The sequence below is a fragment of the Pyricularia grisea genome, chromosome VII (assembly GCF_004355905.1).
Source record: "Pyricularia grisea strain NI907 chromosome VII, whole genome shotgun sequence".
In the NCBI taxonomy this organism is placed as follows: domain Eukaryota; kingdom Fungi; phylum Ascomycota; class Sordariomycetes; order Magnaporthales; family Pyriculariaceae; genus Pyricularia; species Pyricularia grisea.
In genome coordinates, this window is record NC_044975.1 from 1,001,099 (window position 1) to 1,025,714 (window position 24,616).

Genomic DNA, 24,616 nt, shown 5'->3' on the forward strand with positions numbered 1-24,616 from the left:
CAGAGTCAGCGAAAGCCGGAGCTGAGTTCCACAGCAACAAACCCCAAGCCTAATTGTCAATCAGCCCTGGTTCGTCTCAAATTTTTTTTTGGTAATCAATTGGTGATGTAGTACCCATTTCACATCCCAATTTTGTCTGATCTTTATTGCTCTCGTTGCATCCAACGTCATGATCAAAGTAAAATGGAGTAGATGAACGTCTGCAGCCAAAACAGTCCTCCTACTCGTTCTCCTTTGCTGAAAAGCCTAAAAACCAAGGGAGGCTGACGGATCTGCATGGTTTGGTAGGGTACAGCGTTGTAAGGACAATTTTAAGGGTCCTTCGCTTTCGTACAGCTCAATTTGTTCCAAGACAAAATACCTTGGCTTGGTAGGCATGCCATATTGCTGGGTCCTACTTTGTCATTTGAGACCCTTTTCGCCTCAATTCAACATCATTTTCAAAGCAAAGACACGGTGCCAGGACGGCATTGATGGATGGTCGGCTAGCTCTTCCGCTAGCCATCCCAAAATCTACTGGGACCACCCCGGACGGCTGATCTGTCCCCGAGGGTGGGGGGGGGGNGAATTCTCCTCTCTTTTTTTTTTTTTCTTCTTTTTTTTTCTCTTTCTTTGCCTTGGCAGCCCGCCCTGCTTGCTGTTGCCGGTAAGCGCATCCACCGAAAAGCTTGGTATCTCGTACGCATTGTGCCAATCAGACGGGCTGGGGGCTTGCCGAGATGTTGTTTGTGACAGTAAAATATTTCCGATGTCAACACACGATTCAATGTTGGATAATGACATGGAAACTTGTCAGGGGTTTGCGGATTGGGGTTGCGAATCTCTTTGCGCAGTTACCAGCACGTCGGCACGTCGGCAGGTCCGCGGCAGATTAATGCAACATCGTTTCTCTCTACTTGGCAGTGGGTGCAAAATGATAATGTCGCTCTTTTTCTTCCCACGCGGCTTTTCGTCCGGCACCTTGTATGCACCACGTTAATTTGTGGTTCCGTCGGTGATAAATGCCATTCAAGGCAGGCAAAGACACCCAGAATGCGAGTAGGAATTACTCATTACTGCGTAATCAAGCATAATATTAGCATTACAGTAAACATGGTCATGCGTGAACGTTTCCTGAGTTGATGCATGTTTCGTCTGCCTCAGCTAACCGAACCCAGCTGAACGCCACACAAGAATCACATTTGATGTATTCAGTGAGAGAAAAGCTACAGGTAGGGAGAGAAAATGCAGAATACATGAATACACGAAGAAAGGATTAATTGAGTGCAGGTGATGCTCGATTTTTTTTCCCCCTCGAGTAGGCGATTGAAAGACACTGGGCTGACCCCATCTCTAGCCTTGCGCCCTACCCAGCGTACGACGTAATTAGGGCGTACCTGCATGGCGTCAAAACCAGTCAAGCTAGCTAGCCCCGACATTTTCCCCCTCCTCTTCGCTGCGTGCCGTGCCAGCACTATAACTCGACACTACTGCTGTCATCCCGCAGAGTAGCGCCACAAGCCTACCCGCGTGTGGCGCTACTTTTCGTCTAGCTTCGGGTCTTAGCTCAAAATTGGTAAGTGCTTAGCAACCACGCATTGGTTGTCTCAAAAAACCCGAAGGCTCAAAAGTCTTTAGGTAACCCTTCCTGGTTCTGTGGCGGCGGCTTTTCGTCCCGTCGAGCCAAGAATGTCGTCGATGGCAGCGTTTGGGCGCGAGGCATGAGTTGGGATGGGATGGTCGAAACTTGAGACGATCAAACACCGATTAACGTGGTTGCCGGGGCCCGGAGAAGGTCGAGCAGCAGCAGCAGCAAAAAAAAAAAAAAGCGGGTTGGTTCAGCCGGCTTTTTGTTGTTGTTGGTGAGGCTGTTGAGGGGGGACGACGACGTCTTGTGCTTGTTGGTTTGTGCTGGGTTTGCCCAGCCATGTCAAGGCACGGATTTTCCCACGGACCAGGAAGCCTTGGGTTGACGCGGAGAGATTTGCCAGCGGGATGAGATGGGATGCTCACTCGCCCCACAGTCAGTCAGTGGCGTTGACAAGCCTCTTGCAACAGATCAAATAGTGTGAATCCGGAGGCATTGTTTCTTTAGCGATCCCGGGCCGTTGTGGAATTCATTTTCATCATAATTATTTGCATTGTGGCTGTTGCGTCACACTTTGAGAATATGAGGTTGGTGGCTTGGGGTTTTGGATAGGGTTTTTTTTTTCCTTCTCAAAAATGTGCACACGACGTTACAAAGCAGATTTGAGTTACAACGGATGTGATTGATTGATTGATCACAGTGAGCATGGAAATGGATACCGCCCACGTGCGAACAAGTCAACCGTATCATATAGTAGTAGGGGGCCGCCCGACTCCTGCTGCATTTGTAGTGGGTCCTACCCAAAGATTGGCGACACCTTAAAGGTAATAATCCACGACGAGCAGCGCCAGGCACGCAATTTTATTTGGGGTCGCTTCTTTAACTTTGCCCTTGGTGCCCCACGCCCGTTAGTAACGACCAGCCTGAGACGGACCCTGCGTAGAAAATGATGTTCAGGAGGTGCAAATCCAAACAATCATCACATTTAACCATAACCAGGGTGTTGGGAGTTCGATGTTGCGTTGTTGCGTTATTTGTCCCAAAGAATTAACACAGGTAGGAAAAGTAAAAAGAAGGAGTTTGTATGCATCGCTGCGTAGCATGTTCTAGACCCTATGGTCTGGGCTCCATTGCATCTGAATTTATACGCTAGTGCTGTAGGTAGCCCGATTGTGATGTATAAGATGAGACGAGATGGATACCACGCGGGAGAGGGAAAAAAAAAAAAAAAAAAAAAAAAAGAGAACAGACGACACGTATGTACCTACGAAGTAGGCTAACTGGGACTTTGTGCTATTGTCAACAAGCCCAAGCAGTCTCGGCCAAGACGAGCCAGTCCCGTCTCGGAATCTAGATCGCGTCCAGGCTCACGACCCTTGCGGGATAGCACTAAGGTGAGGACGACATAAGCTCTTTTCGGAACGTGGAGTACTCGTGCAATAGCACAACCACAAGCACACCGAAGTACCACGCAGGTTAGGCTTTCAGGTTTCACATGTCCCTCCTGGACTGTCTGGTACCAGACAGGGTCCGTCAGCATCCGAAAACCACCCTTGTTTCCTATTTGTTGTGGGGGAGAGGATTTACATCCAGTCTTGGTAGCACAGATGATTTACGCCATGGAGGGAGGATGATTGAAGTTGTGGACTTGGTCCTAGTTGCACAACCTGCTTTGCACCCGAGCATATGGCCGTTGCATCCGTGACAAAAAAGATACACCGGCGAGATCTGCCGTTACTTCTAAAAATGTACCAGGTGGGTTTATCTGCCTTCAAAATTTTATTAAGGCGCCTATAGTTCGGTAAGCCCGACATAGTGAAGAAATTGCAGGAATATAATCTTCCTCATTGTAAACAAAAATAAAAAAAGACTTTAGATTGCCTGGGAGAGGTTTATGCACTGGAAAATTCGAGCACTTATGATTAACGCAACTTACTATTCAATGTTTGGTTTCATAGGGTTGCGTTGGTATTTTCGGGGTGGCTTTTACAGTTTTCTTTTTTTGGTCAGCAGCATTACGCAGTTGGCACAATTTACAAGTCAGTTCACCGTGAACTGACCGCGTTAATCATGCTAAAATTACAAGCACCTACCATGTATCTACATCGAGATTGAATTATAAAACAGGCAGGAGTTAAAAAAATCATCTGATCTGCACAAACGACTCAGTCGGACTGACGGACCGATTTCCCCAGAGATAGACTTTTCTCACAGCATTGCTCAGTATATGAATGGAAGGGAACCATGTTCTTGGCGTAGTATTAAGGCGGCTCTACCCTGAAACTGGCTCTCTCCCTTTGGAAGTTTGCACATCAACTTCCGTATATGAAAGTTATGAACGACAATAATAGCCCAACCCCAGCATCAGACGTGTCGATCTAGACAAGGAAGCTTTGTCGTGAGCCTTTTGTACAGTTCCTTGCTCGGCTAGGCCGTCAACAAAGCTGCCGACGTTTGGGTTGGAACCAAAAACAGCATGATTGGGGTGCATGAAGAGATTAGCAACGCCTGGAAAGCCTGTGATGGTGGCAACAGGCAATCCGACAGCCGACTTTTAGGGAACTGGGCTGGTTGGGAAAACAAAAGAAAAAGAAATATAGAAGCTAACAGTGATGATGGAGAAGAAGAAGAAGTAAAAGACAGAGAGCTGCAGCAAACACTTCTGGGTGTCTCCGCAAGGCATTGATGTTCCAAAGGCACCCTGCAGCAAATCCGGAACATTCTCAGATGTGCCATCCTGTCATTGTCTCGGATTTGCAAACTCTCTTGTGCAATACGACAGAACCCGGCAGGTTTGCTTGGATAGAATTCTGCATTGTCCGAAATTGACATGATATGGCCATTGCTAGTGGGCATATCAAGATGAGAATTAACGCTAATCGCCGCTGACAATCATTTAAATAGAACGATAGCTGCTAGGTAAATCCTTTGAACTCTACTGATCCTTTACTCGTGCAGTGGTCAATGCTTTTCAAGAGAAGCAACTAAACCATGACTCTACTGCCTCCGTGTAACAAATATCATTCCACTCCCTATACTACATACGGCCAAAGATAATTAGCATCACAGATAGGAAGGGATGCAGATGCGCACATTGATTAAGCAGTAGTAAAATAGAAACACACAGCCCAAGCGGCTCCCAGGGACGACTGCCTGTCAATCAATCCTCTGTGACGCATACGAACAGACAATGGCCGAACAGATGGCAGCAGTCAGTTTTAGGTTTTTGAGATGGCAGATGGGCCCTTCGGACCGATAGGAAAGGTTGGTGATTCGACATCGAATGAACAGAACAATTCTTACGTCTATCAGAAGTTACCAGCCAAGCCAGTCCTTCTTGAGAGTTACGGCACGGCATAAGATCAGCCTGATGATCCGGTTACAAACACAAACTCCTCGGGAAGGGGGTAACCCACGGGGCAAGGCTCCCGCCCAACGCATTGACAGGGCATCGTTTGCTGCGCTGTTGCAGTAACTAAGAGAGAGAGAAAAATCTGGCAGGGCAATTCTTCAGTTTAGTGTGTGCACTCCGGCTGTGGCAGTTCGACTCGCTCCTCGTCTCAAGTGCCCTCGCGACGACCCGGGTAAGCCCCTGTCCCAAAACACAACCATGGAACCGGGGGGAAAATAGTGGGTAATAATTATGAGAGAAGAGAGGGTGTGTAGATAAAAATCCAATCCCAGTCATGGCATGGCTATATCCTCTTTTTTTTTTTTACCCTCTCTCTCTCTCTCTTGTGGCCAGGGATTTAGGGTGTGAACAGCGTGACTGACGAAATATTCCCCGCAAGGGGTCGGCCAACTTCCTATAATTGGTAAGACTGATCCGAGACCGGCCGCCATTAAACCCCACCAACCCAAACCCAGCCTGCGAATCTGCGAATCGTGGATCGAGGTGTGCGGTAAGGTCAAGGGAACCACAGGCGCCCTGACTTTTCATAGTTGACAAAGCGACCTAAGCCAAGAGGCGAAATTGAATTTCAAGGCTTTTGGTGATGGGGCTTGGACCTCGAGGCTCCAAGATGATCCTCGTAGGGTGTAATTGAGCAAGGTTTATGGTCGATCGATTGAGATTTGATGGCATAAAGATACGGAGCTCAGTTTTATTTACAGAGCGAACATGAATGCAAGAGGGAAATCTACCTTATGCAAACCGCTGCTTTTTGTGCGTTACTTTGACGATTGGATTTTCACTGACTCTTGACTGGACTTCATAGCGCTAGGTTTACTGGGTTAGCGTTAGCTGAACGTTAGGTGAACATGCACCTTAGGGTTCGGGTGGTATGTGTTAGGTGTACTGTATGTAAGGTATGTACCTATTACGTGGTACGTGCAGTTCAGTTGACTTCCATGCAAAAGGCAACCAAAGGCTGGGCTGCAAATCCTGGCCCGTGCATTAACCAGTCAACGTTTGGCCTCTGGCGATCCTAAGAATCCTGGCGCCTTCCAACATCCCTCGATCTCATCCCGCTCTCCCGGCCACAGGATAGGATAGTCCACACCACCAGCCTAGAGTAGAGAAGAAGCAAAATAGTTCCTTTTGAAAAAAAAAAAGAAGAAAAAATATTATAATTAAAAACCTTCTTTTTTCTACTCCATAACAACTCATCACCCACCTCTGCCCCCAACCCCTTGTCAACCAATACCCCCCCTTGTCGCACGAGCAAGGGTAATTCCCAGCGGCTTGCGCTGTCAAGCACGACCTGTCAGGATTGGGCCGAGAAAACCACACCCTTTCTTCTCACTGATCAGCGGAATCCTGGCCTCTGTCGTCTCTGTCGTAACTCCTTCAGAGGTCCACTTGCAGCACTTGTGACCGGCTGTCGTTGTTGCCATTGCCCCAGGGATCAACGGTGTGGATGCGCTCGCTTGCCGGTCTCCAGCTTTTCGAACCCCCTGCCTTGTCTCTATTTTTTTATTATTTTTTTCTCTTTTTTTTTTTTTTTTCTTTCTTTCCTGCGCTGCCACCCTGCCATGCTATGCCCTGTCCTTTGGACACACTCCCTGCTGGGTCGATGGGACCGACCTCCGCTGGGAACGAGCAAATCCCATTTCGGGAGATCTGACAGCAAAAAACAAATCGTCGGTCCTCGACTGCCCGCTTCCTACTTAAATCTCCACCCCTCCCTCCTCCCGGTCAACCCGATATCTTGAGTTCTCCGATTCAAGATCACTTTTCCCAAATTTAAACATCTCCTCAGCTGGTCCTCGGGTCTACTGTCAATCCTCTTAATATCTATTTACATACAAGCCAAAGCCCTGCGATAATTCACGAATCAAAATCCTTTTAAAAGAGAGTAGACCTGCACCGCATCTAGAAATCGACGACATCACTGTCTCTTACGAACAAACAACGAACACCCAACTTTCACTTTACCATTACCACAGACAAAATGGCCGCCACCATGATACAACAACCCTACCCAATTCATCAGCAACAGTCGCAGTACAGTTACATGGCTCAGCCTCAAGGCCCGCCTTCGCCGCCCATGGACGACAACAAGTGCTCGCTTCCATCCATCTCGAACCTGTTGGGCTTGGCGGATCAAGGATCACCAACCTCTGAGACCTCAGCCCAATTCCGTGAGGAGCAGAAGCAACAACAAGGTTAGTTGTTACTGGCAAGCAGGTAAACCGGAGCAAACAATTGGCAATGATTCTAATCTCACAAACAGCAGCACAACAATCAAGGCCCAGCTCGTCACACTACAACAATGCCATACAGTCTGTGCGCCAGGGTATCCCACCAACGCCGCCTATGACTTCTGAGACCTCATTCGATGGTTACAACTCGCCCTCAAACAAGTCGGTCAGCCAGCTTCCCGCCACTGGCTACTACTTTGAGGCGACGCCACCCCCAGGACACATGGAGATGGAGCCCCGCCCGCACATGACCAGCGTTTCCAGGGTACCGGTTCAGGCTCCTTTCGCACAGTCTGCCTATTCAGCTCCCTATGGCATGGCCCCCAGCAACCCGATGGCAGCCTACTACCCGACGATGCAGCCTACGCCGCCTCCTCAGCAGCCTCAGATTTCTAGCCTCTACTACCAGAGACCCCTCCCTCAGGTAAGCATCAACAGTACTCGGCACCAAAAGCGATTTTTAATATGCATAGTCTAACATGTAATAGGCCTTCCCTCCCATGCCTGTCAACGTCTCCATGGGACCTCAGTCTGGCGCCAACCCTTGGCAGCACCACCACTACATCTCTCCGTCTGCCGCGGCATCTTTCCCTCAGTCTCAGGACCGCTACATCTGCCAGACCTGCAACAAGGCCTTTTCTCGCCCGAGCTCCCTGAGGATACACAGCCATTCGCACACCGGCGAGAAGCCTTTCAAGTGCCCTCACGCCGGATGCGGCAAGGCTTTCAGCGTGCGCAGCAACATGAAGCGCCACGAGAGGGGCTGCCACAACTATGACAGCAGCAGCAGCAACAGCACCACCATGCACTGATGTGGTGACTAATGTAATCGACAAGAAGCGATCTCAGCTTCGGCGATAATTACTGCAAAACGAAAAAGAAAAAAAAAGAAAAAAGCAACAAAAAAAACAGCATAAGAACCTCTTACAAAAGAGGGACGTCCATTCACTCCCTATCTTGGAAACGCGATTTCTCCTTCAAGGGAAGCGGCTCCTTGCAATTGGGTTACCCAAAAAAGGGATTGGCGTTTTTTGATATTAGCATTTGAGCATTTACGTGGGCGTTTGTACTTTATTTTGTGGGAATTCTTTTTTTGGGGGTTTTTTTTATTGTCTTATTGAATTTCTGATGATATACCAATCTTATACTTTTCTGTTCTTTCAGAGTTGCGAGAGAGGCCGGTCTTCCCCAACCTTGAACACAATCTCGGAAAGACAGGGAGGGGAAAGAATTGGGTGGAAAAAAAGACTAGGTTTCTGTTCAAACTTTTTTCAAGTCACTCTTTTGCACAACAGTGTCTTTTTTTACATTCTTCAATTCTCTTCTCTCTGTCTTTTCATCATTTTAATGTATATATAGTAGACAAACCTGATCCTGAGTCGGTTTCGAAGATCAGGTTGACACTAAATCTAAGTAGGCCTCAGTGGCAGCACGGGGCTAGGAAGAAGAGCAAAGAGAGAAAAAAATCTCGACTACAAAACTATACAATTCAAACTTTTACCAACAACCTTCACCCTTGTGTGCTTTTTTTTCGTTGAACTTGTACATCCCCGGAAACATGGGCACTACGTGGTATGTTCATTCCTTGCTTGTCATATCTGCCGATCACCAGAGTGGGATTATGCAACATGGCGTCAACAGTGCATTTGCCTATTTCGATAGCGCGGATCACATACCTTGGAGAGATGGGAACAGTCTCCCTCAAAACAACTTTGTCGAGTGTCTGGAATCTCGGAGGTTTATGACGGTAAACCCGCACATGATCTCACGCTACAGTCGACTTGGCAAAAGAAAAGAAGGCCCCCCCCTCAAGGGTCCTTGGAAGATGGGAGAATATGCCTTGGAAATAGATGAACTTGGGATGGGCTATTGTACAAGATGTGGGCTTTGGTGGGAATGGAAAGGGGGGAAAGAGGCAAGTGATCAGCGGGCTTGGCAAGAAATGTTACATTTTTTCTTTTCGTAGGGGACCAAAAGAGAGATTGACCAATAGTGAGCAAGCAAAACCCAACGATTACAAAATAGTGAAAAGGAAAACAAGGCTTGAGCTACTGTGCTTTGGAGAAAGGAGCCTCTTTGATCATTTTTTTAAACCAACTTTTTGGTGTTGTTTTACTCCGACTTTCTTCTATCCTACCCCAAAATTTGTGTTGCGGATGATCGACATTTCAACCTCGACGGCAAGAATAACAGGGAAATCCGAGATCGCTTTTAGTTGGTTATAGAGAGTGGATTGGTCACGAGCAAAGAACAAGGACAACAAAAAGGTCACTCGTGATGCAACGGCTATGTAGCATTGGAGGATTATTTTTCCCTTGAATTACCCCAAATGCACCAACAAGACCAAGATGCACGTGAGCACCTAACAAATACAAACAGCACTGCCAAGATTTTTAACTGTGTGTGTGTGTGTGTGTTTTTTTTGTTTTTTTCCAACTGAGGCCCGGACCTGGTATTTTTTATTTTTTTTTGGTGTGATGAGAAAAAGCATGAGGGAAAAGAGGGGAAGGAGTTTGTGCTGCGGGAAGCGAGTGTCACTACGGGAGCAGTTTTACATCTGTGCACACAACCAAATTTGGTAGCGAGACTCGCCCATTTTGGCCAAGAGAGACTTGTCATTGACGACAAAGCGTCAAGACAAAAAAAGAAAGAAAAAAGACATAAAATCCCGAGATGTGATTTTCATGAGTTCATGAGTGACTTTCTCTACGCACCTACAATTGTCAACCGATGGACGGCACGTGGGAGTAACTGGGGGTAACCTCTTTTTTTTTTTTTCCCTTGACACCCCCACGAGGATGAGGTCAAAATCTCTCTTGGCAGGGAGGTGATTGGCATTGATCTCTTCTCTTAGGCAAACCTTGTGCCGGGGTGCGGTCAAACTTGGGCTCGGTGAACATGACAAAGTTCACCACGTTATGGGGAAATGAATGCATAAGATACATGTTTGTGCTATTTGCCAGCTAAGCCCTTTTCAGTGACAATGAATGGAAGATTATGCAAATGTGGCAAACTTTTTGCTGTTTTTGGTTTCCATTTTCCCTCTTTTTTTTAGTGGTATTGTGTTACGCCATGATGCTTTCGCTGAGCCGCAAGCGAGGCTGCTGAAGATGTTTCTGATGTCAAATTGTGGGGTTCTATAAGCATAACAGAACCCTGAAATGTTTCGAGAGATCCTCGCAAGCCTCGCTCCGCTCACGAATGGAAAAAAAGGGCCCTTACCCACTGATTTTGACTGGTTCGGTTAACTACTGCCAGCAGACGTAGCAAAAGCCAAAAGAAGGGGAGGAGGGGGATGATTACCACAAGGGGGCGGGCGGATCAACGAGGGAGGGAACCTTAAGGTCTGAGCGCATTGACTGGTTGGCTTTTTTTTTTTTTTTTTTTTTTTTTTTTTTTTTTTTTCAGAAATAGTTTACCCAGGGTTTTTTACTTTGCATATGATTGAGGGAGATGAGGTGTGTGTAAAAATATCAATTGAGAAACGCCGATGGTGTGATGGCGAGTAATTTGCTCTGACTGTACTTGATTCATTGTCAATATCCAGCTAGGTAGGCAAGCAACTTTGAGAACTTTACTTTGGTGGGAGCCGAACAAAAAGCAGAGTCAGGAGAAACAGATGAACGCCGTTTGACATATTAACAAAAGACGCAATGATCAGCACAGAAAGTGGACCTAGAGCCAAATCTAACTTGGCATTTTAATGCGCAATTCGTTCAGTGACTACTATATCCTAGCAAGCCTAGGTTACGTATTCTTTGCTGGTAATTTGACGATGTTGGTTACATAAGGTACATGCCTTATTAAGTGTGAGCTGTATTATACAAAGCAATATATATTGTATTTGACACGGCAATAGATCCGGACTGGGTAAAATGTACCTCGTAGGCTTCCACAGGCTGTTACCTAATAACAGTCTGCGAACTCGGCTTCATTCAGTCCAACGTGGTATTCTGCCACAACTGACTTGGTCTTTGCACCGCCCCCAAGTGGTACACAAGAAAAAAAAAGCGGAGGGTTCCGAGAAGTACAAGGAGCGGACCAAATCAAGGGACACGTGAGCAAGAGATCCAGGACCCTTGCTTGGTCTTTCTTCCCTCTTCCCCCCACCTTTTGCCTCGTTTCTGCATATCCACGTTGTACTGGGTATGAAGGCAAAAAGGAATAATGCCAAGGAATATGTTCCGAGCACAAATCATAATGGGAAGCACGAAATGGAAAAAAAAAAGAGGACTATAACATAAGAAAAAGCGGACCGCTGCGAGGCGGTCAGCACGACTATGGGGTCAAATCTGCGAACCTTTTTGCTCAAGTGGGAATGAATGACCCTTCGTGCATATGTTGTACATCCCTGCTAGGGTGCTGAACATGGACATGTCTGCATTTTTACTGGTTACAGTTAGTCCGCGCAAGCTGCAACAGGTGCGGCATCTCACGCATCTATGCTCATCTGAGTATTACTTGATAAATTGGGGGTTTTTTTCGGGCTTGGCTCATTTACAAATGCAAGAAGATCTAAACTAAAGATTTTTTTGGTGTTTTTTTTTTCTTTCAATTTTGAACTTTCTTTTTTCTTTTCTTAGTGAAGAGCCGAACTTGGACGGGATATCCTCGCTAGCTTCAACGGTTGACGAACTGCACTAACCAACCTAAATATCCACTACAGCGCGTGCCTAGCCTAGCGTCCGTCAAAACGGCCGTCGGGAAGGTGGTAAGATGGCAGGTGTCATCTTTGGTATAATGTGATTACTTAGGTACTAAGGAAAGAATCTGCTTACGTCAACAACCACCTCCGGCGAACGACAAAGTAACGACAAAAGACGACTCAGGCAGGTTGGGATACCCCTGTCTGTATATCCGGTAATATTTGTTGCTGCGCCGGAGTTCCAGAATTCGCTTACCGCAGTATTTCAAGAAGATCAGCATCTTGATCAAAGCTTATGTACTTACTCGGGGTGACACCGCATGCAATGCAGCACTCAGTCAGGGGAGCCTTTCTGTTACTTTTATGCCTGTTTGTCTGTTTTGGAAAGAGATTTGCAGAGAAAAGAAAAGAAGGTATGCACTGACACAAGCGTCGATCGCGGTCAACGCGGCTATCACCATTTGTCGATGCAACGGTGTAGGAACTGTGATCCTCTTGTTTTTAAATTATGAAGGTTGATAGTCTGGTTTGATGGCTTGCCATGAAATTGCGATCTCGAGAGATTTATGAGATTTGCATCAAAAAACACCCGATTGAACTTTTTTTGGTTTGGTTGTTGTTATAATTGCTTACCGACTGTCACCCAACCCAAACAGTGATGCCGTTTCATACTTGACGCCAGAGTTGCAACCTTCAGTTCAGCTCGGTCAGCTCAGTTCTGGAATTTGCATGAAAGAGAAAAAAAAAATACTACATCAGACGGTCGTGGCTTAGAAAAAGCTGCCGGCCGACTTTTCTTCGAAGTGGATTTCAGAATAGCTAGAGAGAGTTTGGATTGTGTTATGCCTCTCCCTCGCATTGACGGTCCGATATTGTATTATATGTGCAGTCTGGAATTTCTGCAGTAAGATTCAACACAAGAGATTCAGATGATTGGTCCCAGCAGGCAACGGGCTGGCAAGCATAAGACCACCTTTCTGCCAGATGTGAAAACTTCAGACCACGATCTCCTTGTGAACGACCTTTTTGCCCTTTTCCCCCACACGGGTGGAGAGAAAGGGTACCTTGGGCATCTGAGGGTAGAAAAGATCCAACTCGGCCGCCCCTCCCGATGGGGCTTTCTCACCCACAAAAGCCCATCAACCACACCTGAAAATCTCATCACAGTTGCAGTCACGCGTGGACTTTTTCAAGACTGTGACTTGCCTTATTCAGCATGTTTCCTCAATTCCACATCTCTCGACCTCGCTTCGCACGGAGCATACAAAACAATGCCCTCAGTATTGCGTAGTAGCTGTAAACACCCACGGATCGTGGGCTGGAACCCAGGGAGGTTTTGCTGGGCTGAAACTCGTAAAACCTCTGTCGAGTGGTAGCCAAGCCAGGCTGCCAAGTCAATTAACCTTAGTTGGTGCCCTGGCTGCTACCAGAGATGTGTCGTCGGGACACGGACACAATCCCTACCGCGAATCCCCTCAGTGGTGATCATTTTCATGGGCAAGGGGCAGGGGTGGAGGGGCCTTGCTTGTTGCGGAAGCTCCTTTCCTTTTTTTTTTTTTCTTCTTTCTTTTGCACACGCACAAATAATACGTATGCAACAAAACACACACACCCCTCCCCTCCATTCATTCTCTCCTACTCTCCACCTTTTGTTCCACCTTTTTGATCCCGCCCCCCCGCTCCACCTCCATGCAAAAGGCGTGTGCCTAAAACCAGAAGCCACATGGGGGCTCGGAAGGATCTCAATCCGGTGGGAACCTCTGACGAAAGGGAAGGGGGGAAAAAACATGTAAAAAAGAAACGCAGAATAATACCTACCCAAGCACAGAAAAGATACTTGCGATTGGTACGGCAGTACCTGGTACAGCAAGATGGTACGGTTAAAGTACATACAAAAGGTACTACGTAAGGTAGAGAACAAAGGACAACAGCAAATAAAAAAAGTGTATCCACAGTCCCTCCACAGCCAACTTCATTTCAAACCAGACAAACGCAGGGTCCCGCCTCGTCGTCGATTTATTCCCAATGAGGGTAGGCGAGCTTTCTGTAGACTTGGCCGGGAGAAAAAAGCAAAAGAATGAGAAGAGAAGCCATCGTGAAGATGTAACGGGGGCTGGTAAAGAATCTTGGGCAACAGTAGACTTTTTTTTTGTCATCTGTTTTTTCTTGTTCTGCAGGTGATCAACGGGATGTGATGTGAGCGGAGATCGGCAGATCGAGCGGTAATGTGGGCGTCTATCGAGAAGCATTTTTTCTTGTTTACTACACATTTTGCTCCCCCCAAGCTTCAATGTGGCATTTTAGATCTTACAAATACCGAGAGCCCATTTGTTCAAAGTCAGTCTAGCGTCAGCACAGGGCTTTACACGCGTTTTTTTGCCACGGTTCTGCGGCTAGGCGAGAGAGCTAGGCGGCCGTGGACGCTTTTACGCCCACGGCCCGAAGTGTATTTCTCCAGCATATACTGCTCCGTATTCTGTTGCAGGAATGACAGGTCTAATAGATTTCACGGGTTGCATTTGGTACTTTGAGTTAATTAGGATCATCACAGCAAGCACTTTATCCTCAACATACGGGATTGCTCGCCAGGCTGTTGGGATCTGGGGAAAACAAACCGATGTGCAAAAGCACAAAATTTTCCCGATGCACTCTAAAAAAAAAGCGCATCTTTTCCTCGTTTGGTCAAGGTTTCTCATACTGGCGTATGAGATTTTTTTTAAGGTTTTTCTTTTCTGAGAGCCCTGGGGGCTGTTTTCTGGAGTTGGTTACTTCGTTTTGATCCTCCACAGGCAGAAATTCCCGGCAAAATTTGGATCGCCCTGTGACCAAAGTATAATAGTTGGAGTTCATTTTTTGTTTTTGTTTTTTTTCCTACTTGGTTGGAGCTTCTCACAGCAATGAATGCGGTTGCAATAACCTGATTCATCTCGGGTCAAAGACGACCCAGCCTGTTGGGACCGACTTGCGCATGTCAGGTGTGTACCTTTGCCTATCTAGGATAAATACCCGATTAAGAGAAAGTGGCAGGTGACTTGACGTTGTAAAAGACAAAGGAAAAAAACATGGCACGCACGCAATCAGCTTCCAAGTTAGCGGTGAAACAAGGCGGGCGATTCCAGTATCCTGGATTTGCACACAATATAATTTGATTGCACTTTTGAAGCACTAAGCAGTTTAGGAACAACGTCCATAGCATTGGGGCCATGGCAAATGCTACTTTACCACGCACTTCGTAACTCTAATGTTTTGGCCCACCCCCACTACCAATACGAAGGGTCAGTTAAAGGTTTCTCGAATGAATGGAATATCCTCGCTGTTTTGTGTTTTCTCGAACGATCAACAAGGCCAAAAACTAGGATTATCCCTGGATGGTTGGTTTTTTTTTTTTTTTTTTTTTTTTTTTTTTTTTTTTTTTTTTTTTTTTTTTTTTTTTTTTTTTTTTTTTTTTTTTGGAAACCGCTAGACTTTGTCATTGATGATCCTAGGCATGAACTACTGCGCACAGCACCTGAAGCAGTGGGACTTTTGCTTTCATATGCTGGGCTCAGCTCCTTGAAGCTTCGTGAAGCAGAGTTTAATGATCTCCAGGTTGACACAGGGCTTTGTAGTTATTTCCAGATTCGGCATGAATCATCAAATCCACAGATTGACGATCTGGCGAAGGGTGCATAATTCGCATCCTCACTTTGAGAGCACGCCACGAGTCAATAAGTCAAAGTTTGTAGACCAATCTCGGGCTACAAGGCTTTTCCCCTGTGACCTTTGACGGTGTGGTTAGTGCACTAATACACCTGCAGGATTAGCCGGCATCCTGTGCAGCTTTCTGTCACAATGACTTGAGTGTGGTTTTTTGTGACAAGTGGAGATTCTAAGTACCAAGAAGCGCAAAGGTGGGCTGGAGACAGAGCAGAGCCAGCTCTAGATCTAGTCGAAAAGAGAGGGTCTTGGCTTTATACTCACAACAATGTGTACTTGAACTTGATGTTAGGTTCCCCGATTTACTTATCGCCAGTGAGTCAGCTTGTCAATTGATGTCTCTGTCTGAGGTCTGGTTATTTCAGGTTACATCTTAGACCATGCGCTCGATATATATCCTAGGCATGTTCAATCATGTAGGACGAAAAGAACTTAAATCACTTACGAGCCAAATTCATCTATAGATGTCTCACTGGCCCCTCTTGGGAGCATACCAGCATTCCCGGACAGTACGTGCTACCTTGGTTCTGCTGTTTGCTATTCCACTCAACCACAGCCATGTAAAGTCAAGGCCTCGATTGTAATGTGTAAGCTGTGGATGTTAGTTCACCTATAGAGTGTTCAAGTGTTGGGCTGGCTGTAATACTTAGCCGGATATCCAACATGATAAACAATCTATCGTCATTCTTGTAGTCAATGAAGCAAGTCTTTCTCACCAATGGGGTCACCATGATGTAATCCATACTTCCATATAACCTCCCGGCTTTCTTTCCCCTTTGTGGCTTATCCGGGAGCAAATCGCTTCCACTTGTCCGTACCAGACAGCGTTAAACCCGCTTGGATTGTCGAAAGACTCTGACTTTTCGAATTAGCCTGATCATGCCACAGAATATACCAGATCATTCTCTAGGAATGACCAAAACTGGAGATTAGTTCTACGAACTCGCTTCAAGCTGATACCAATACAGATGTCACACCACCAAGAAAAGAGTTCCTTCTGATTTTCTATTAGTTTCCGGCGGACCTTTATAAAAGTTTGTTGTCCAGTAATGGCACGTCTGGCCTTTTCCTCTTTCTCTTTTCTCAGCGGTAATCTTTGTCGGGCAGTTATAACAGTAAATGATACTCACATCAACCGCAGGTAGAATATATGGTGCTCATATCAACTCGCATAATATTCTGGTCGATAAGGTTCAGACGCGATGATGGCATCTGGATCTCCCACAAGGTCCAAACCAAAGGACCTGGCCGACTTTGAACGGTCGGACACAGCTATCAAGAAAGGCGAGAGGTAAAAGTGTTCGCCAGCCTCGTCAGTGAGCCTTTTTGACACGTTTTGCTGAGAAAATAAAACACTAGGCAGCCCTCTCACTATTGTCAAAGGGATCACCCGGCAGTTCAAGAACTGGCTTGCTTGGATCCGTTCGCAAAGCACGGGCTGCGTAGGGAGGCGGCGAGGCGTCCTTTGGTTTTGGTAGAGTGAACTATTATAGTCACAACATGGAGGTTGGCCATATATTACGGAGTCAAGGAGCTAACAAGTAGCTGCATTAGGAGTGCGGGAGGGTCAATGACTTCTCTGCTCATGATCAGCTTGAATCTCCGTACGTCACCTGAAGCCCACGCGACTGCCAAAAAGCAGAGTTTACAAGACACATTTCCCATTATTACAAAAAAGAAAAGCCTACCAAATCACCCAAAATAAGCCGCACCACAATGCCACCCACAAAAACCCCCCCTTACAGCCACCCAACCGCCTGGACCCCTTCACCCCCTAGGACGGAATCGACATAACTGACCAACCCCTCCCTGACCTTCCCATCCCTGACCCGCCCCCCGCCGCCGACGTCGAGCCCGAGCCCGCCGTCGACGACCCTGCTGAGCCCGTAGCGCTCCACCTCCCTCAGCATGCAGGCGCAGAGGGTGATCTCGCGCCCGAGCGTCTCCTTCTCCGCCAGCGTCCTGGCCAGCTCCTCCTCGGCGGCCGCGTACTTGGCCCTGGCCCTGCTCAGCCTGGCCTCGAGCTGCCGGTGCTCGTCCTGCGCCGCCTCGAGCAACGCGAGCTCGCGCTTGAGATCCGGCAGCGCCAGCGTCTTTTGCTGCTTCTGCTGCTGCTTCTCCGTCCCGCCCGTGCTTCCGCTCCTCGCGACCTTGACCCTGCGCGTCGTCAGCATCTTGGTTCGGTACAGGCTGTGGATGAAGGCGTCGCGCGCGAGGCCGAACTCGCGGGCCGCCGCGTCGCGGTCGCGAAACCTGCCCGGGAGCTCCGTTCGGCTGATGGCATCTCGGCGTAGGGACAGTGCCGCGAGGTCTAGTTCGATTTGGTCGCGGATCGTCCGCGAGACTTGTTTTGTCCTCGCTGAACGAGGTGGCTTGGTAATCGGCGCCTCGATGATTTTGAAAAAGTCAACCATGGTATTGGTATTTTTTAAAGTTTGTTTTCAGATTTTTGAGCTTGGAAGTTGCTTATTCTGATAGAAAAGAAGCTTCTTAAGAAACGATTACTTCGCAGGGCCAAGATGGATCAATCGTGACCCGAGGCAGTGGACGACTGGTCTTTCAAAAAAAGCATGGGGAGATTTGACCTTTGTTGGGTGCGTTACCGAAAACGACAAGAACTTATCCTATATTGTCGGACAGCATCACATCGGAGATTGAGGGGTTATCCAAAAGCCTTGCACATGCATGTCTGACGTGCCCCCGGGAACGGGCGCGCATCGCAGCTTATTTGCAGCACCATGGGCTGTGTGACCATCACAGACAATAACCGTGCGTGTCCGCCTCAAGGGATGAGATCGACCGCCGCACAGGATGGAAGCACTGCTCCTGTGCCACTTAGGTCTCATCTGGACTGTTGTCTTGAAAAACTCTGCCTGGGTGTAGGGCCGCATCTACACCGGTGTGTCTCTGTACAAGGAGGCAAGCTTGAATGCAGCTTCGGTTGTGCGCCTAAAACCGTGGAATCACCCGCTTTGTGTGTCATGGCACTGCTCTAGAGAACAAGCTGAACGGATACAGAATATGGATATCCGATTTTCAATTCATGAAATCGATGTAGAAAATTGAGGGCATGATACATCGAAAATTGTGCTTTGTGAAGAAATTACATAATGGTCCAGTGGCATTTGATTGGCAGAGAAGGTATGATGAAATAATGAGATGAACAGAAACATGAGATGGAGATACTTTTGCCGATATTCGCTCATACCGAGGTAAACGGTTGCCGCGCCGCTCGGCTCGTGAGGTCATCAAGGAATTTGCTGAAAACGTGATTTTGGGAAACGTATTACCAAAAAAAAAGAAGAAATGCCATGATTAACAGGAGTAAAAATGAGAACATCGTTAAATGGGCCGTGAGGCTTTGCTTTCTTTCTTGTTTTACTTGGCCGCGAGACCGCCCATCCATCTAAGATGGGGTAATGAAATTTTATAACATGATAGGAGGTGCCAAGGCAGTGAAGTCGAATGGGTTTGACAGTTTCGGGGCATGCGTGGAATGCCGTAAGAAAAAAAAAATGTACGTATGGGTTTGTGGTAGGAACGCGCTTGATATCTTTGTCGCCTGGTCGCCTGTTTCCGTCCATGCGTATATCGCTTTCTGGACGCTGCAGTGCTGAAGGTGTGAAGTTGATTTACCTGGAGCAGGGTGGGCAAATCAATATCGGGGGCGGCTTACGCCACACGGATGCCTTATCGTCGTTTGGGAGTTTCCATGACACAGTAACCATTGACTGAAGGGGTACCATTATATGAGGGTGCCACATATGGATGGTCTACTGTGAAATCCACCCGCGAGCCCTCAGGCAAGGTACAATTATCCCTGCGGAAAGGCGCAACAATCCAGTACAGTGCACATCGCGCATCTGATATTCAGTGTCGAGATCTTGAGCTCGAATGTCCATGCTTGTGTCCATGGTGGTGGTGACGACTGCTGCTGCTGGATTGATGATGGCGACGCGAGGTTGACGATCCGGTGCTCATGGCTAATTCGCGCTCGAGATCGGCAGCTCTTTGGCGATACCCTCTCACAATCTCGCGGATATTTTCGATGCGGTCGAACTCGAGATCCAGGTCATCCAACTCTGCCATGATGCGATGATACCGTGCGATTTCCGCATCGGCGTCTGCTACCAGGTTACCCGCTTCGTCATACATGGCGCGAGTAGCCGCATCGCACTGTTCCGTCAAGTGCTGGATGCGCTCCTGGATTCCCCGAACCACGCGGTCAAAATGATGGCCCAATTGTCGCAGGGAACTTGTGTCCATCATGAGGAGGCCTTGTGAGGAGGCCCTGCTGGCCGCACGTGAGGAAGATGAACCCGCACCGCCGCCTCTGTTGATGTGCGCCTGGGCTTGGTGTAGCGCTAGTGCATCCTCTTCCGCGAGGCCAAGCTGATCGATGGGCACGGCATTTTGCTGATGGGACGAGGACGACATGACGACCTATTGGAGTATAAGGGGCAGAGACTCGTCCGAGTGGAGACGGATCCCGCTCCGGAAAAGCCGGACCGGCCCAGGGCCGCGGTCACGCCGGTGCGATGCCAAGCCTGATTGAACAAGGAATATGCTTGACCAGGCGCGCGCTGTTAGTAAAGGTACAAGATAATTGACGATGTCGCGGCGAAATTCCTTGTCCGTACTGGGTCACAGATGGTGTTTTGTTTGTTTGTTGCACACTACGAGCGATAAGTTGAAGGTCCCACCGGGGGACAAAGCCGCCTGGGCCTAGGGTTGGTTGCAGCCACGCCACTGAAGCGCCGACAGTCGCGATAAATTTGCAAATCTGCAGAGTTGGCGATTGTGCACAGAGCAGTTGAAATTGGCGGTGAAGTTGTTAACATGCTTCCCAAGTATGGTGATGCGCAGGACGTCATGGCTCCGAAAGGAATTGCCTTGTGATCATCGCCGGTGTTGCGGTAAAGAGTATTTGATGTCGTTTGAGGAAAACAGCCAAGGCGCAGGGTAAAGTAACAAGGAACAAAGTCGTTGCTGTAAAAGAAAGAAGTCAAAAGAATCGAATGCCGGATGAGCTGAAGACGATAAGAAAGATTTCAAAGAAAAAAAAAAGTCGCAAAGTGGCTGAACTAAGAAATAGAGAAAGAAAGGCTTTGAAGGATTGACAAAAAAAAAAGCGCCGTTGGAAGGATTGCCGAGGGCTAGTGATGGATGTATACACTACGAAAAATAGCGCCGCCCCGGTCTTGGGTTCAAAGTGGATGTGACAAGAAGTGGATGGATGGTGTTTTAGAAAGAGGGCAGATCCAGGACCCGGCGGGCAAGGGAAAATAATACATAAAAATAAAATCAAAGGGTGGAGGGGGAGAAATGCGGTAGATGCGGGGCCATGGTCGGCGACGCCACTAGAATCGCAGCTTCCGGTGTACGTCGGGCACCCCCGAACTCAACCCGGCTGAGGATGGGTCATCGAAAACCTTTGTATGATCTTGATCTCCTATGTCTGGTCTCGCCTCGCTTCTGGACGCGCGCGGCTCGCTTCTTGGAGCCTTATGGATCATCAAAACACGGCGGGGGTTTTTTCTTTTCTGTGACACAGAGACAAGGGGAAAGACGATGATCTGCATGCAGTCAAAGTCTTGTGCCGGGCCTGGTCTGGCCTCGTTTCTACACGAGGGCGGCTCAAGAAGAGGCAATGTTGGGCATATGGGGCAGGCTGGCAATCAGTCAGTCAGTCGCAATGCAGCGCGGGTGAATGCAGGTAGATGCAAATGCAATGCAAGCTTCGCGCGCCGTTACTACTATAGTACAGTAGGTAGCAAGCAAGGCAAGGTAGTTAGTACTCAAGGTACCTTTGGTACAGTAGGTCGCCATCCTATCTCTGTTGCTGTCGCCGTTGCTACCACTTTTCGCATGTTGCAGATCGTCGACTCGTTTTGATCACACCCACTTCCCCGGTAGCATTTCCTCGAAATGGCAAGGCGCGGCATCCACTAAAAGTCCGGTGGCGCTAGAACATGTGCTGCGGTCTTTTTTGGTTTCTGAAATTGATGGATGTCTGTAATGTATGGTTCGGATAAAAAGACTTGAGTAAAGCGCGCAAAGAGTGGATAAACAAGAAATGAAATGTGATAGTACGGAGTACCCAGTAGATAGGTAAATGTTGCCCATGCACGCACAAATAAGGCTCCATGTATTATTGTAGGTAATACTACAGAGCGACAGAGATCAGACAGTCAAGGGTCCCAGCCGGCCCGAAAACTTACAGTAAGAAAGACGTCGACAGCTACAGCGAGCCAATGTCTGGGCTTTTGTACAGCCCTGCACTTGGTCAACAGAAAATCCGCCGTGGGATTACTGTCCGCTCCAACGCGACGAGAATGCTTCGGTGAGCGTAGTCAGGGTCATCTCACCGACATAATCTCACTCATCCCGAGAACAAAACGTTAGGGGTGACCTTCCAATTTGGACTTGGCCGATTACGTTATCTAACCGAGCGTGAAGGTTTAGAAGGCAGCCATTAACTACCATCCCGGAGGTTTGTTGATTTGTTGCGGTCGGTCAAAATGTCGAATGGATCCAAGGTACAGCTGAGAAACACCACCTCGATATCTTTCTAATTAGAACATCAGAAGCAGAGTTGATTCAGATTAGGCTCCATCCATACATGAGGTAGGCAGCTTGGCAGGTACCTTAATTGTAGAAGAATATAATCCGGGGCAGGCGCGTACCCCTGCAATTGCAGCTGAGGAAATCAGAGGTTGCATCTGAAATTGTGGGCCACTATCAGCGGTGTGTAGTGGTAGACCCTTGTAACGCCGAAGGGAAAGCGCCAGTCGAAACGTCAAGGCGCGCGCCTGTTAACTCGGGCCACCTTACGAAGTACTTTGCTTTTGAGTCCGTATTCAAATGTTCAGCCGAAAGGCTAACATCTTCAGCACCAGTTTTCTACTCCGTACCTGTAGTTTATCATGACCGCGAACTCAACGTGCTGTGGCGGTGGCTAGACTTCAAAAATCTAAAACCACCGCTTTAACCCAAGCTTCGTATATCTAGTTCGATGAAATTCGTCCACCAAGGCGATGGTTTCTGAAGCGATTTCTACTTTGCACAACAAACAAATTTGGTGAAACGGCTCCGCCCATAGCTTTTTAGCAAGATTATTGCCATGACGACGCCTCGGCTTCTAACCGCCAGCCTTGCCTGGCTCCAACCCACTCATCGTCGACGTCGGTCGACCGACTAGGCAATCAGGTAGTTTTAATCCCAGCTTTCTCTCCGTTCGAGTTTAATCATTCACACCTTCTTTTTCACAAGCGCCGAAATTCTGGCGATGAGGACGACAATTGTGATGCTTCAGAGCCGCCGCCATCAGCGGCTAAGTCATGTCACTCGCTCTACTGACGCACTTGCGCGACTTCTCCCTACAAAAATATCTACATAGGCGCCGAGCTCCAATCTCATGGCCAAGTAGCCCCTAGTCCTCCCGCATATTTGAGCCTCAAGAACATCACCTGCATTTTATTTGCTCATCACATTACAAACACCAGACACATACGGACGCCTTGTACCTGCCCTTGCACGCTGCGACCAAGTGGATTGCGCGCTTAACCTCTTGCATTTTTTTTATCCGCCCAGTCAACGACATGGAAAATATTAGGCGCGAGGTCTTGGTTGCCTACGAGAGCGAATATCGCCGCCTCGCCGAAGTGTACGAGGAGAAGACTCAGCGCATGCGTGTTCTAAACGAAACGCTGAGAGATGGCGCCAATCAGCGTAGCCCAGGTTCCGTCATGAACATTGACCAACACCGTTCGGCCCTGCGCCGATTCGAGACTTTGGCAGGGGAGATAACGGACCTAGAAAACAGGATAGACGCGGCACGCGCCCAGGGGCCTCCCCGACATGCAGATGGTGCCGAAAAACCTACACAGCTCACAGAGCAGTTACTCCAGCTTTCCGATATGCGCCGTAGACTCGAGGATGCTGCTCGGGAATTCGGCGAGATCATGGGGCAGGAACTGCAGGCCGAGCATGATCAGCAGGAAATGACGGGAGGCCCCGCGCAAACTGCCAAGCTGGAGCTGAGCATTCTCGAAGCTTCTACAACGTGTACTGCGATGTTGCTGCAGCAGCTGAGTGAAAAGATCAATCGATGGCGGTTCATGTCGAGGCAGATGCCCTCGAGAGTAGGTATCGCCGACCGTGGCGACCGCGGAGGTGAGAATGATGCCCAAAGCGTCCGCAGCGGACTTACAAGAGGCTCCAGGGTCAGTCCCGACCCTGCAAAGGGTCGTTCAGGAGGTCCCTTTGATGAACCGGGCATGCTTGTTGCGGACTCGAGTATTTTTCTCGCAGCCATGGAAGGCAACGGAGATATTGCTTTTGATGAACCTGGAGTTGTGATTTTCAGCTGGGCAGGCCGGAACAATAGCCCTGCTGCTGCTGCTGCTGCTGCTGTACCTGGTGAGCATTGCGCGCAGTGCCAAGGCCCCTCTGGCGGCGGTCATGGCTTTCCACAAGGAGGGCTGGGTGGCTCTGGTCCTCCCGGTAGTATCTTTTGAAAGCGTGACCTTAATTTTTCTTTGAAATCACAATGGAGATATTTAGGTGTTTGGGATGCCGATTTGGCAGGTCTGCTGTCCTGTCTGTAGTGGACGACAAAATGTTTACCTGAAGGGACACAGTTTCCATACGTGTCCAGTGTAATCACACTAATTAGAGGCTAAGCTACGATGCCCATAATGAGAATGGGGCAGATGAGGAGAAAAATTGAGGAACAAAACAGTGACCGGAGCACATTCTTTAAAAAGTGGATGCTAGGTTATTAGTGGCTGACTCTGTATCTTGTCGCTGTTTGTTGATGATGAGCCCAATGAGGAAATTTCTTGATCCGTCTTGGGGCTGACAGTCATTCACCTACAAATGCAAATATCCGTGGAAACCCTCTCTTTTGATTCAAAAATTCCAGTTTAAAGCCGGGACTATTTTTTTAATATATTTTTTTAATCAGTTTCAAGACTCAGCTCCTTCGTCATCGATATTTTTCCATGGATGTGTTTACCACGATTGGAGCATGTCATGTTATTGGTGCAGTTGCTTGTGAGCTC

At 48.0% G+C, this 24,616-nt stretch overlaps 6 protein-coding genes across 6 annotated transcripts; 2 read left to right on the top strand and 4 right to left on the bottom strand.

Annotated features, from left to right (window-relative positions):
- Window positions 1–6,356: 6,356 nt before the first annotated feature.
- PgNI_10330 (uncharacterized protein) lies at window positions 6,357–6,619 on the bottom strand (the record flags this gene model as incomplete). The annotated part of the gene is made up of 2 exons (XM_031130303.1): window positions 6,357–6,467; window positions 6,569–6,619. 2 exons carry the CDS (start codon window positions 6,617–6,619, stop codon window positions 6,357–6,359), a joined length of 162 nt encoding a protein of 53 aa, XP_030980038.1.
- Window positions 6,620–6,960: 341 nt separating this feature from the next.
- PgNI_10331 (uncharacterized protein) lies at window positions 6,961–8,022 on the top strand (the record flags this gene model as incomplete). The annotated part of the gene is made up of 3 exons (XM_031130304.1): window positions 6,961–7,174; window positions 7,243–7,634; window positions 7,699–8,022. The coding sequence occupies 3 exons, from the start codon at window positions 6,961–6,963 to the stop codon at window positions 8,020–8,022; spliced, it is 930 nt and encodes a 309-aa protein (XP_030979694.1).
- A 1,909-nt stretch (window positions 8,023–9,931) lies between these two features.
- Window positions 9,932–10,595, bottom strand: PgNI_10332 (uncharacterized protein; the record flags this gene model as incomplete). Its single annotated transcript, XM_031130305.1, has 2 exons — window positions 9,932–10,435; window positions 10,514–10,595. Coding segments are annotated over 2 exons (312 nt in total), but the record flags the coding sequence as incomplete, so codon positions are not given.
- A 6,695-nt stretch (window positions 10,596–17,290) lies between these two features.
- Window positions 17,291–17,965, bottom strand: PgNI_10333 (uncharacterized protein; the record flags this gene model as incomplete). Its single annotated transcript, XM_031130306.1, has 1 exon — window positions 17,291–17,965. The coding sequence occupies one exon, from the start codon at window positions 17,963–17,965 to the stop codon at window positions 17,291–17,293; it is 675 nt and encodes a 224-aa protein (XP_030980041.1).
- Window positions 17,966–19,421: 1,456 nt separating this feature from the next.
- On the bottom strand, window positions 19,422–19,988 carry PgNI_10334 (uncharacterized protein; the record flags this gene model as incomplete). The annotated part of the gene is made up of 1 exon (XM_031130307.1): window positions 19,422–19,988. One exon carries the CDS (start codon window positions 19,986–19,988, stop codon window positions 19,422–19,424), a length of 567 nt encoding a protein of 188 aa, XP_030980042.1.
- A 3,164-nt stretch (window positions 19,989–23,152) lies between these two features.
- PgNI_10335 (uncharacterized protein) lies at window positions 23,153–24,070 on the top strand (the record flags this gene model as incomplete). The annotated part of the gene is made up of 1 exon (XM_031130308.1): window positions 23,153–24,070. One exon carries the CDS (start codon window positions 23,153–23,155, stop codon window positions 24,068–24,070), a length of 918 nt encoding a protein of 305 aa, XP_030979705.1.
- Window positions 24,071–24,616: the final 546 nt, after the last annotated feature.